We start from the raw sequence: 12,657 nt of genomic DNA on the forward strand, positions 1-12,657 counted from the left end.
CCCAGCCCCCTCCCAGGTTCCCCAGCCCCCTGTCCCATCTTGGATTTCTGCCGCAGTCACCAATCCCAAAATGAACTCCTCAGCCTCTCAATCCTACACGAGGAGGTTCCTTCTGCCCTGACCTGCCCAGACTCAATCTGTTGCAGACATCTGCCTCGACTTCCGGTTCTCTGCACTTCTGCAGGATTCAACTGTCAGTGGAAACTGTTGACGTTCAGTGGCTCGGGGAGGGCAGCCTGAGACTAAACCACTTGATCAAGAACCTGGGCACATCGCCAAGACCCGGGAGACCAGTGCCCTCCAGAGCTGGCATGCAGGCACGTTTGCTGAGGGTGGGGTGTGTTCAGCGCTTCCACACACAGTTTTACACTGCAGGCAGGGGAGATGTGACTCCCTCACTGTTACCTTGCACACATTCCAACACTGGCCCAGGCTTGCAGCCACCATCATGAGTTTCCCTGCACTCTACTCTACTCCCATGGATGGGAAAAGGGATTGGGGGGGGGGGGGGGGGGGGGGGGGGGGGAGGCTGGTGGTGGTTCCTGTCTCAGAGGTGAAGCAGTTGGTCATCCCAGCTTCCCAAACTGAAGCACCAGGGACTGCACTTGACAACAACGCAGGAGGCCCACGTACGGAAGGCAAGAGGTGGGCTTTAGCTTGGGAAAAGGAGAGGGGGGTGCCCCCAACCTTGTGGAGATTCAAAACTTGTTTTTGGCTCCTTTGGGGTTGATCGGCCCCCGCCTCCCCACTGTGTGCATCATTTGCTCCCCGTCTGCTTTCAGGCAGTGAAAGGGTTAACTGCAGGAAGAGTGGGTGGCACACACGCCCTACAGGCTGACACTGTGCAAGTGCTGCAGTCCCCAATCTCACCGCTGACCGTGGCAACACTAGGGGGCTCGGGTGGGGGAGGCTGGGGGGCTTTTCCAATCCCAATCCTTCCTGGGCCTTGTCGGACTGTTCTGGGATCACACTCCGACTTTCCAATGCCCAGCTGAAAGCCAACGTATGGGGCACAAAGCTGGAAATAGAATACAGATTTTACCCTTTCACTGTCCAATAGCGACAGGGGGCAAATGATACACGGTTCACTCAGTGGGAGGGATGGGCAGATCAACCCCAAAAGAGCCTAAAATAAGATTTTTTTAAATTTCCAGAAAGTAAAAACTTCTTGAAGGTCAGAGGGCATCATTGTTGATCAGCTGAAATCCACTTCCCACCTCATCTGGTACCCCACCTCTCTCCAGAAACCCATCCACACTACCTGGCATCTGCCGCAGTGCTTCGCTTACACTGGATTCCCCATCCAAACACTCCTTTACATCAGTTTAGGAGCTCCGACCAGCTCCAGGGTGCACCCAATCCTCCATCAGTACCTCTGGATTCCCCTTCACCCAAATCGGGTGAAGGGTTTTCTGTGTGAGCAGAAGTCTTCCACGAGGTCCCATCCCTGCCATTCCTGTGGGAGCAAGTTCCACATTCCTCTTTTGGAATAGATTATCCCACCAGATTTATTTGAGACCTGCCTTTATCTATGTCCCCAGTTCTGCGTCTTCTCCATCAAACCTTCCCAAAGTTTTAAGAACTCCATCAGGTCTTTCTCTGTGATACAAGGTTCTCACTCAGAACGGTCTGGCAGCCCCACCCTTTCCCCTCCCCTCCCCTCCTCCTCCAACGCACAACGATGGCTCCAGGGTGCTGCTGAGAGGAAGGATTAAGATGTTGGGGGACGGAGATGAATTACGGAAATTACCGGTTGCTAAGCGAGGCCACTCCAGCCACCCGATGGGGCAAGGCGAAACAGCTCCAGAGAAACCACAAACAACATCTGACTGTAACCGGGCAGTCACAAAACCTACAGCTGAACAACAGCCCGACATCTGACGGTAGCCAGGTACAGTCAAAAATCCCACAACCGAACAACAGTATGACATTTGACTATAGCCAGGCAGAGTCACAAAAACCACAACCAAACAACAGTCCGACATCTGACTGTAGCCGGGCACAGTCACAACAGCGAGGGAATGGGAGAGAGCCTTACCGCTTGGCTTCCTCCAGGTGGCAGAGGTACTCGTAGGCAATGTTTTGCCTCCTCCGTTCATCCATCTCCTCAGCCGTGAGACGTTCATTATCCAACACAGCTGGAAAACAAATGGGGACAAAAGTCAAAACACTGGACAAACACCAATGCTTTGTTGGTCAATATGATAGATTTAGAGCTGCTCTGCACAGACACAGGCCCTTTGGCCCAGCACATCCATGCTGGCCATGGTAACTGTCTGAATTCGTCCCATTTATCCGCATTTGGTCCAGAGCTTTCTGTACCCCAATGATTTAAGTGCTCGTCGAGATGCTGCTGATATGTCGTGGGTCTGCCTCCACCACCCCCTCAGGCAGTGTGCTCCAGAAATCTGTGCCACCTGGCCGACACCAGCTGCCGGTGCCAGGCTGTGTGTGGTCGAAACAGTAACCAACAGGCCAAAACAAAGCTCGGCAGCTCCAAGATCAGACTTCCCTTCATCAAAGCGAAACCTGGATATTAATTTGAACCAAGAAGCAAACATATAATCTACACATAGTTCTGTGCTACGCCCGGGGATCAGCTGCTCTGCTCTGCGGAGCCTGATACAGGCACAGGAACGCAGGCGACCTGTCCCATTACCACGTGGGACTGATACGGCCAGCATCAGCCCAGTGCTGGAAGTCGCCCGATACCACCTGCCTTCCAGAGACGTACCACCAGAGAACAGACCGACGTCGGACGTCCAAGAGACCGATCCGCAAGCCCAGTGGAAAGCAATGTGGAGAGATTTAATGGGGACATGGGACACAGGAAATGATGGAATCTGAAGCAAGAAACAGACTGCTGGAGGAACTCAGCAGGACAACAGCAAAGGGACAGTCGACGTTCCGAGTCCCTACGTCCTCCCCCAGTGGTTCATCCCTCACATCTGGATCCTTCCTGACTGGTCAGATTCCAGAACTTGTCTCTCCACTTATCACATTGCAGCCTCTGTTTCCACCCTCCATCGTCCTCTCCCCCCAGCGGGCTCCATCTGCACCTCTTTTCTCGCTTTGTCTGTCTCTACCTGTACCCACCAGGCACCGTTTCCCGACTTCTCTCCTCCCGGTTCCATCATCCCCCCTCCTCACCCACCACTCCTGCCTCAACCCTCCCCCTCACCTCTTTATACCACCTATCTCCCCTCTGTGCTCGCAGTCCTAATGCAGGGTCCAGACCCAAAACATCGACTATCCCTCTGCCTCCACAGATGTTGTTCGACCTGCTGAATACCCAACTGTTCTAGCTGAGATGAGATAAGATTTCTTTATCAGTCACACATACATCGAAACACACAGTGAAATGCATCTTTTGCATAGAGTGTTCTGGGGGCAGCCCACAAGTGTCACCATGTTTCCGGCACCAACACAGCATGCCCACAACTTCCTAACCCGTACGTCTTTGGAAAGTGGGAGGAAACCGGAGCACGGGGAGAACGTACAAACTCCTTACAGACAGCAGCCAGAATTGAACCCAGGTCGCTGGTGCTGTAAGTGTTACGCTAACTGCTACACTACCGTGTCACCGTAATTGGGAGCTTCACAGCTGCAGACAGTATTTAAAATATTTACATTTCTATATTCAATCCTTCTCCAACACCATAAAAAAACATTAATTTAGCCGTTTCAGTTGGTTAACATGGATGAAACAACAAGCGCAAGTTTCCCACATCTGTATTTCCCAGCCTACAATCTTCCATCCTCTCTGGTAAAAGGACTGGCAAACAAGAAAATGGAGGAACTCAGCTTAAAGCTGTCTCTACAGGCACCTTTTGAAGAAGGGCAGAGGATGGTGTCCTGAGAAAATTATTGATCCCTCAACCAACATTAAACCAGACAATCATTGTCACATCACCGGCTGTGGGCACTTTCTTTGTGTAAATTGGCTCCTGCGTTTTCACTGGTGAGAGAGTCACAATCGAGGGGACCAAGCTATAAAATTGGAGCATAGTCATTCAAAACAGAGGTGCGTGCAAACTCCTTTTCTCAGATGGTGAATCTTTGGAGTTCTCTGCTCCCGAGGGTGGTGGAGGCCAGATCATTAGAAATATTTAAGGTGGGGGCAAGATAAATGTTGGAGAGAATAGATGGTTGGGGAACCAGCACAGGAGAGGAGTTGAGGCCAGCATAGGTCAGTCATGCTCATACGAAATGTTAGGGCAGATTTGAGGGACCTGGTGGCCTACTCCTGTGGCCTTGTGTTTCCAGCATTGCAAGTCTTTTACCAAGTCTTGAGGATGTACAAGGTGTTACTTAAATGCAAGCCCACCTCTCTGATTGGTACATGGTTGGGGGCTTGAAGAGATCAGGGCTATGTGTCCCCACCCACTGAAATTCAGTCCTCCAGGTTATGGGACTTGGAAGGAAAACTCTGCAACACAGGATAACCAAAGGAAGAGGTACCTTCTCTCCTGGGACGGGCAAGTATCTGTCCTTCCTTAGTACTGCGCCCTGAAAGTCAGTGAGACTGGGTGACAGATCTGCATTGTCCGCAGGAGGGACCCGAGCTTCCCGCTGCCTGCCATTGTAATTCCCCACCCCACCCCGACTCTGACCCCTCAGTCTGTGACCTCTCGCTGTGCTACCATGAGGCCCTACACAACACCTCACCTTCCAGCTGGGCACCTTACAGCCTTCAGGACTCAGCATTAAGTTCTCCAACTGCAAATGACTTACTTTGTCTATGTAAGAAATGCAAGCTGATAAAAAATAAATTTTGTGTTTAGTTATTTACTTTTCTCCCCCCATATAAATTTTAATCTGTCTCTCAAACTTCTGAGTAGTGATGCATGAATTCTGCAAGGGCCAATTTCCATCATCCAAACGGCCGTAACACAAGGGTTTCCTGTACCGGCCCGACCAGCTTTATTTTATGGACATGGAGAGATACAACAAGACCGCGCTGACCATCAAACACGTTGACACCAGTCCTGCTTTAAGTCACCCATTCATGCAGGTTTACTCTCTCCATTACACAGCCCGACTTGTTGGGCATGTCCCATAACCTTGCTATTTGCAACATATTACACATCTTGATCTGTCTTCCTACCCCTGAATGCCCCATTTGATCAGAGGACCGACACAACTTATCCCCAAGGCAATCCTGCCTCACCCTATCACAGACATTCCATTTGCCTTATTCATGTCCCAGTAACTTGTTTCATCTCTTTCCCAGTTGTGAAGGGTCTTTGAACTGAAATAACTGTTTGTTTACAGATGCTGCCTGACCTGCTGAGCATTTCCTGGTTTTATCTCAGATTTCCAGCATCTGTAGTTCATTTGATTTTCAGTACGACATCACTGCCAGTTTCACACCTCTTGATAATCCTGTGCAATCTCTGAAGGGAACCCAACCCAATGGAGTGAGCAATGGAGAATGGAGCATCCTGACTAGTTGCATCACCACCTGGTACGGAGGCTCCAATGCGCAGGATCGAAAGAGGCTGCAGAGGGTTGTAGACTCAGCCAGCTCCATCACGGGTACAACCCTCCCCATCATCAAGGACACCTTCAAGAGGCAGTGCCTCAAGGTGGCATCCATCATTAACGACCCTCACCACCCAGGACATGCCCTCTTCTCATTACTACCATCGGGGAGGAGGTACAGGAGCCTGAAGACCCACACTCAATGTTTCAGGAACAGCTTCTTCCCCTCCACTATCAGATTTCTGAACGGTCCATGAACATTACCTCATTCTTCCTCTTTTGCACTATTTATTTATTTTTGTAACTTATAGTAACTTTTGTCTCGCACTGTACTGCTGCTGCAAAACAACACATTTCATGACAGATGTCAGCACTAATAAACCTGATTCTGGTTGTAAATTTCTGCAAGATATTCCCTGGCAAGGTCAGCATTTATTGCCCATCCTTAACCAACCTTGAACCATGCAACTCACAGAACTGCAATTTTCATTTTTAATTAAGTCAATTTAAAATCCCCAGCTGTCATGGTGGGATTTGAACGCACGTCTCTGGCTCATTAGTCAGGGCCTTGAGATTACTTGTCTGGGTAAAGTTGCCACAATGGGACCAGACCCTCCTGTCGTGAGCTGACCTTGGTCTCGGTGGACAGGATGTGTTGTGCACACCTGCTGATTAATCACAGTGAATCAGTGACGGTTTCTCAGACGGAGCAGCAGTCTGGAGACTGAGGTTATGATCCACACACTTGAACTGGAATGCTGGATAACCCCAGTTCAACCTTGTGTTTTTAACCTTGTTTATAAGACATTTGACTGCAAGAACTTCTCAATTAATTTGCTGACAATGAGGTCAAAATAGACAGCAGTCTCCTGCTGGGACACTGAACCGGGATTCGGTTTCTACTGAGTCCAAGACTGAAGTTTGCAAAATTCTGAGAAGCTGGATTTCTCCCAGTGTTCTGACCAACACTGCACCCACATCCCTCGTGTACCCTCTCTCTACTCTTCCAGTAGACCTTCAGCAAATTGAGGATTATTATGGCCCATAGAAGAGCTGATAAACAAAGTTTCTAACCTGAGCTCAGAATCACTAATTCCATTCCCATCCAGAAATTCTTTGCACATCAACAGAATGACTGACAATTGGGGTGTGTGTGTATGTGTGTGTGTATGTGTGTGATGCAAAGAAACAACCCAAGTAATGTGCAGTGTTTCAGCATTGACATAATCCCCCTTCCGTGTGGAATGGGGAGACTCTGGCCTTTACCTTCCATAGGACTGCCAGAATCCAGGCTCGTCAACAGACGACCAGTCTACAGTAAGAAGGGCCAAGCAATCTCAGTCCCAGTGCAAAGAAACAGACCCATAGAGGCAAGATGTGCAAAACAATAGGAAGCAGTGTTAGACAGGAGGCTGGGCAGAGGGATGCAATGGTGGGGGGGGGGCGGGGACATGTGCAGCAGGTGAACACCACACCTTTACTGCAAGGTAGAGTAAAGACACGAGTAGAACGGAGCTTTACTCTGGATCGAACCAGTTTCTTTTGTTTTTCTTTAAAATAGACTTACATGATCATGGTATTTTTCAAAACTACAAAAATACAATCGTCGCTACCCGGGATGTACCAGCCCGTGGCTCCCACTGATCCTGGACGGCCTCCAGTGAACCAACAGACACCACGTGCTCCCTTTCCAAGGACACCCAAGAATGGATGTATCCATGGAAGGGCAGCCAGAACACCTCCCTGTGCTGGTGGGAGGCGACCGTGTCCCGGGCTCTGAAAAGGTCCCATAAAAGACAGGCAACTCCCACACAGCAGTGCAGGTGATGCTCACCACAGGGAGCTGCGTGTCACGCTGAAGGCAGAGTGGGAAGAAATTCTTCACCAGCACAGTCCACCTGAGAGGATGCTCTACGTACAGGTATCTGCTGGGTCCAGAAGCGGAGAGTCTCCACCGCGGATTGGAAGTACACCAGTGACTGACCGCCCTCCTCTACTGGGAGACCCAGAACATCAGCAGAGACCCAGAGCTTTCTCCTGCCCCAGAAGAATTCCACCAGCTTCTTCTGGATCTTGGTGACAAAAGCAGAGGGTGGGACCAAAGTGAGACAAGATCTTCATCAGTCACACATACATCCAAACACACAGTGAGATGCATCTTTTGTGTAGTGTTCTGGGGGCAGCCTGCAAGTGTCGCCACTCTTCTGGCACCAACAAAGCATGCCCACAGCTTCCTAACCTGTACGTCTTTGGAACATGGGAGGAAGCCAGAGCACCCGGAGGAAACCCACTCAGATATGGCGAGAATGTACAAACTCCTCACAGGCAGCGGCTGGAATTGAACCCAGATCGCTGGTGCTGTAATAGCGTCACGCTAACCGATCGTAACCAACCGGTACCGCAGCAAGGACATCATCAGTTGGTTTATGATTGGTGCTCAGCCCCTGTAGGAAAACACTCGGAGTAGTCCCTAGTTTGGTTGTGACTTCACCTCCAGCTTCTGCCAGCTTTTTCTTATGTGGGGCTTGGGTAGAATCGCAGATAGGGGAGGTGAAAAGTACTTCTCATGGACTGTCGCTGCTCCTGAGGCACTGTCCCTGCTCTGGGTGTGTGTGTGATGGGACAGTGCAGTGGGTGTTTTACTGTATCTAACCTGTGCTGTCTCTGCCTGACACTGCAGTGCAGAGGAAGCTTCATTCTGAAAGACATCAGAACATGACAGGTATCCCACAAAGCCCAACCTGTAGTCCTGAGCAAGAACACCTTATAAATCCATATCCTCAAGAGCGGACAGACATGATGTGGTCCCCGCCCCCAACACCAAGGTTCATTCTGCTCTTGAAGAGATCCTGGCTGAGATATTAGCGGATCTGTGCACCTCAGGCAAGGGAGGGTAACGTTGCTCTGTCTCCTGTAACGAGCTCCAGGATTTCTTTTTAATTATTTTAGAGATGTGGCTGAAAAATCCTGTCTGAAATTGACTGTGATGTTTACAGGCTCCACATGATAACACTGGATGAGGAGATCGGAATGTTTTCGGAATCCGTATGCTCTGAATACTATTAACCATCTCATGCCCACATGGAATAGATTGGGGGTAAAGTTGTCATATTGCCTTTATCCTGTTCATATGAAATAACTGGATATTCTTTATACTTGGTGGTTCCCACCATGGGACCACGTGGAGCTCTCCCATCACAATCCTGGGTCACGGGATTTGCCCCACCAATTACAACACTACAGGTGTGGACAAAATATTCCCTATGTGATTTACACACCTGCCATTGTTTAGCTGGCTGATCACCCAGGTGGTGATGGTGCTCGGTGCTCAGGAGGTGAGTGGAAAGGTGCAGAGGGTGGCCATGTACTGGAAATCAATCTTTATCCTGGCTCCGATGAAGAGTCCCACACCTGAAATCCTTCTCTCTCCACGGACGCTGCCTGACCTGCTGACTGTTTCCAACATTTGACTGGTGCTTGGTTTGGGGAGACAAGAATCATTTGGGTTTCCTGTGCTTTGCTCTGCAGTGACTGCACCGGCTGTGTCCTTGGATGGACAGGTGACTCCTGGTCAAACAGCCCACTGACATCCAGAGGAATGTCAGGGCAAGCTAGCAGAGGGCTCCAGTGCTCATCCCAAACAGGGAGTGGGAGAAAACTGAGGGAAATGAAACAGCTCCTAAACCCAGGTCAAGGTCGAACTGGTTATCAAAAGTGAAACCTCCTCCTCCTTTGTCTCAGCAACCATTTCCTGATCTCTTACAGTCTTACAACTTGCTTTACTGCTTCAACAGCACTGGGTTACATCACGGAAAAGAAGGTCACGGAGAAGGCACTGCCAGTTCACAGGCACAAGGTATCAGTGGGAAGAGAATGCACAAGAGAGGACTGCTGGCAGGGTGCAGTTGCTCTCAGACACCTGCTGCTCCAGGGAATGGAAGTCAGTGAGACTAGCAGAAATTCCAATCACATTGGCCCAGGGAAAGCAGCCTGTCAAGTCAAGCCTGTTCCTGAAGGCCACGGACCACACTGGGAACCTGTGGGGAAGTGAAAGAGGGGCGAGGTGACACCGGAAGGGCAGGGGCGGAGACCTCCTCTTGGGTCAAAGGGATTATTAGGTGCACTCTGCACCTCACCTGGGCTGACCCTGCCCTGAGAGTGCTGGATGGCTCAAACTCAGCACTGTGAGCCGTTTCTGTGTTGGTAGGCGGGAGGTGGGAGGGGTGGGGGTGTGAAAGGGGGAGTGGTGGTGACGTCAGTTCGGAGAGCCTGAGTAAGGTATGGTCATCAGCCTGTTCTCACCGAGGTCAGGGGCTGAACTGGATCCCCCTGTGCACACACCACCCCCACCCCGCTATGAGGGATGATCAGGCTCACGTTCAGTGTGTTCAGTCTCCCTTTGGTGCTTGTGACCGAAACGTCACCCAGCTACCCTGGACTCCTGCATGCCCATCCACCAGGGGCTCCCAGCATCTGCCAGTGTTCTCCACTCCACTGTCCTCAAATCCCTCCCCGCAGTTCTTCCGAACCTCTGCACCCTCCCCCTCCAGACACACCCCAAATCCCAAACCATTATCAACTCCAGTTCTGTAACATTATTAAAATCCCCCCCCAACCCCTCCAACTCTCCCCCGCCCCAAGTCCATCTTGGTCCTCTGACAAGTCAAGAACTCTCCTCCTTTTCACTGCTCACAACTTTCAAATCCTGACTGGCAGGTGACTGTACCACAGTTGTCAACTCTGGGTGAATCTTGAAATTTCTCTCCCTCCCTCTTTGCTCATATTAATCTAGAAACTACCTGCACCCCTCCAGCCCCCAAATTCTCTCATAGCCACTGGCTAATCATCAAGACTCCCCCCTCTGTCTCTCTGCTCAACCCCCACCATGTGTTTCTTCTCCACTCACCCACCGTCTCTCTGCCCCACCTCCACCCACTCGCTGATTATTTTTGTTGGAGGCCCTTTGGGACGGGTGTGGTGCAGTGCACACTCTTTACAGAGGGCAGGACTGAAAGAGTTAAATTTGAATATGTTATACATTTATTAGTTTCATATGGTATACCCAAGATTAAATGGGTGATCTCGTTGAGATACAAGTAGTTGGATGATTCGAGATCTTTACTAGAGAAGCTACGGTAGAGAGTGTCCAAACTTGGGAGACATACAGATCCAGTTTAACAGAAACACAGAAACCAGCAGCAGAAGGCTACTCAGCTCATCAAACTCAAGCTAGCTCAGGGAAGAGAAGGACCGACCTGGGACTCAGCACACAACTCTGCTGAGGTTGGAGATCAATTGAAAGCTTCAACTCAGAGTATGATAGATGATTGTCAGATTTAATTACAGAATGAAGAGATTCTGCCAGTGCTAATCCCAGTCTCTCTCTGGGGTCACATTCTGATTCCGAAACTCCCTCTGGGGTCACAGTGCTAATCCCAGCATCTCTCACTCAGTGTTGCTCGTCTTTTCTCCTTCCTTCTGCAGGGTCACGGTGTTCATCCCGTGCGCTCCCTGTCTGTCTCTCTCTCTCTCGGGATTGGAACCAGTGACAAACGGAAGCAGCTTTCCCGCCAACAAACAGCCTCGCCCAAGGCAGCTCCGCTTCCCGGGCGCTGGTCACCCAGATTCCAGGCCGTGGGCCGGCGGAGGGGCCGAGCGGCGCGGGGCAGGGGAAGGGCGGAGGGGCCGAGCGGCGCGGAGCCTCCTCCCAGACGGATACAGTGAACATGTTACAAACTCACAAAGAGTTACATGTGAGGCGGAGGGCGCGGCCGGGGCGGGGGGGGGTGAAGGGAAGGGGGGCAGCAAATCCCGGGCAGGAGGCAGCTCAGCGCCTGATGCAACCCCGACCACAACCTCCCCCCCTCACCCACCCCTCCCGCCACCACCTGCCCTCAACGCCACGCCCTTGGCTGGGCACGTACAGCAAGATCCCACGAGCAGACACTGGGACACGTTGCCAAGCGATTCCTCCCGAAGGACTAAACTTTATACTTACCCCCCCCCCTCCCGCGAACAACGTGCAGCTGTGCCCCCTCCCCACCTCCCCGCACCCCCACCTCCCCACCCCACCCCACCTCCCCACACCCCCCTCAAGCGCCCGCAGTACTGGCATTACCTGGAGCCCGGGGGAAACAGACATTTACCGACCCCTCCCACGACGGAACCCCCACCTGTCCCGGACACCCTACCGATGGGATTTGAGCGGCACTTCCCGCCCGCCCGCCTCGCCCTCCCACAAAGTTCCAGGTCCAGCCGCCGCCTCACACAACCTCCCCCCAGGTGAACCCGGACCGTGCCTTTCCCCCGGCGACTTACAGCCATAGTGCGGTCTGACGGCTCCCAGCCCATCCGCCTCGTCTGATGTCGACATTCTGTTGCCCCTCGGCCCCTCTCCGGGCGCACGGAAGGTGTTCGCTTTGAACGGGGACGGGCGGCGAACTTCTCCGCGTATCTCAGTCTCAGCGCTTCCTTCCTCTCCCCCACGGCCGGGCTGGGTGCAGCTCCCCCCGTTGCCGTCGCTGTGTATTACAGTGTCCTCCTCCAGAGCCACTGAGCACGGCAACAGGCCCTTCGGCCCACCACGTCTGTACCCAACACCTGCCGAACATCGAACGGCCTGGATAGAGTGGACGGGGAGAAGATGGTTCTGGTGCTGGGACAGTCTCGGAGCAGAGGGCACAGCCTCAGAATAGAAGAATGTCCCTTTGGAACAGATGAGGAGGGACTTCTTCAGCCAGAGGGTGGTGAATCTGTGGCATCCATTGCCAGAGACAGCTGTGGAGGCCAAGTCATTGGGTGTATTTAAAGTGGAGGTTGATAGGTTTTTGATTAGTAAGGGTGTCAAAGGTTACGGGGAGAAGCAGGAGAATGGGGTTGAGAGGGAAAAATAAATCAGCCACGGTCGAATGGCGGAGCAGACTCGATGGGCCGATTCTGCTCCTATGTCTTATGGTAACACAGTGCCAAATTAAACTCAATCCCTTCTGTCTGCACATGATCCATATCCCTCCAATCCTTGTATGTTCATGTGTCCGTCTAAAAGCCTCCTGCATTAATCTAAACACCACCATGGTATCTACTTCAACCATTCCCCCTGGAAGCCTGTTGGCATTGGTATTGGTTTATTATTGTCACTTGTACCGAGGTCCAGTGAAAAACTTGTCTTACAAA

At 51.6% G+C, this 12,657-nt stretch overlaps 1 protein-coding gene across 1 annotated transcript in view; it reads right to left on the reverse strand.

The window, feature by feature from the left end:
- The window catches only part of iqgap1 (IQ motif containing GTPase activating protein 1), an 84,413-nt gene extending 72,432 nt beyond the window's left edge, over nucleotides 1-11,981 (reverse strand). The window contains exons 1-2 of the mRNA XM_052042410.1: nucleotides 11,803-11,981; nucleotides 2,039-2,138 (exon numbers count right to left, since the gene is read on the reverse strand). Coding sequence (XP_051898370.1) covers nucleotides 2,039-2,138; nucleotides 11,803-11,857 — 155 coding nt within the window. The 5' untranslated portion in view covers nucleotides 11,858-11,981. The remainder of the gene's footprint in view (nucleotides 1-2,038; nucleotides 2,139-11,802) is intronic.
- Nucleotides 11,982-12,657: the final 676 nt, after the last annotated feature.

The sequence above is a fragment of the Pristis pectinata genome, chromosome 32 (genome assembly GCF_009764475.1).
Source record: "Pristis pectinata isolate sPriPec2 chromosome 32, sPriPec2.1.pri, whole genome shotgun sequence".
NCBI classification, from domain to species: domain Eukaryota; kingdom Metazoa; phylum Chordata; class Chondrichthyes; order Rhinopristiformes; family Pristidae; genus Pristis; species Pristis pectinata.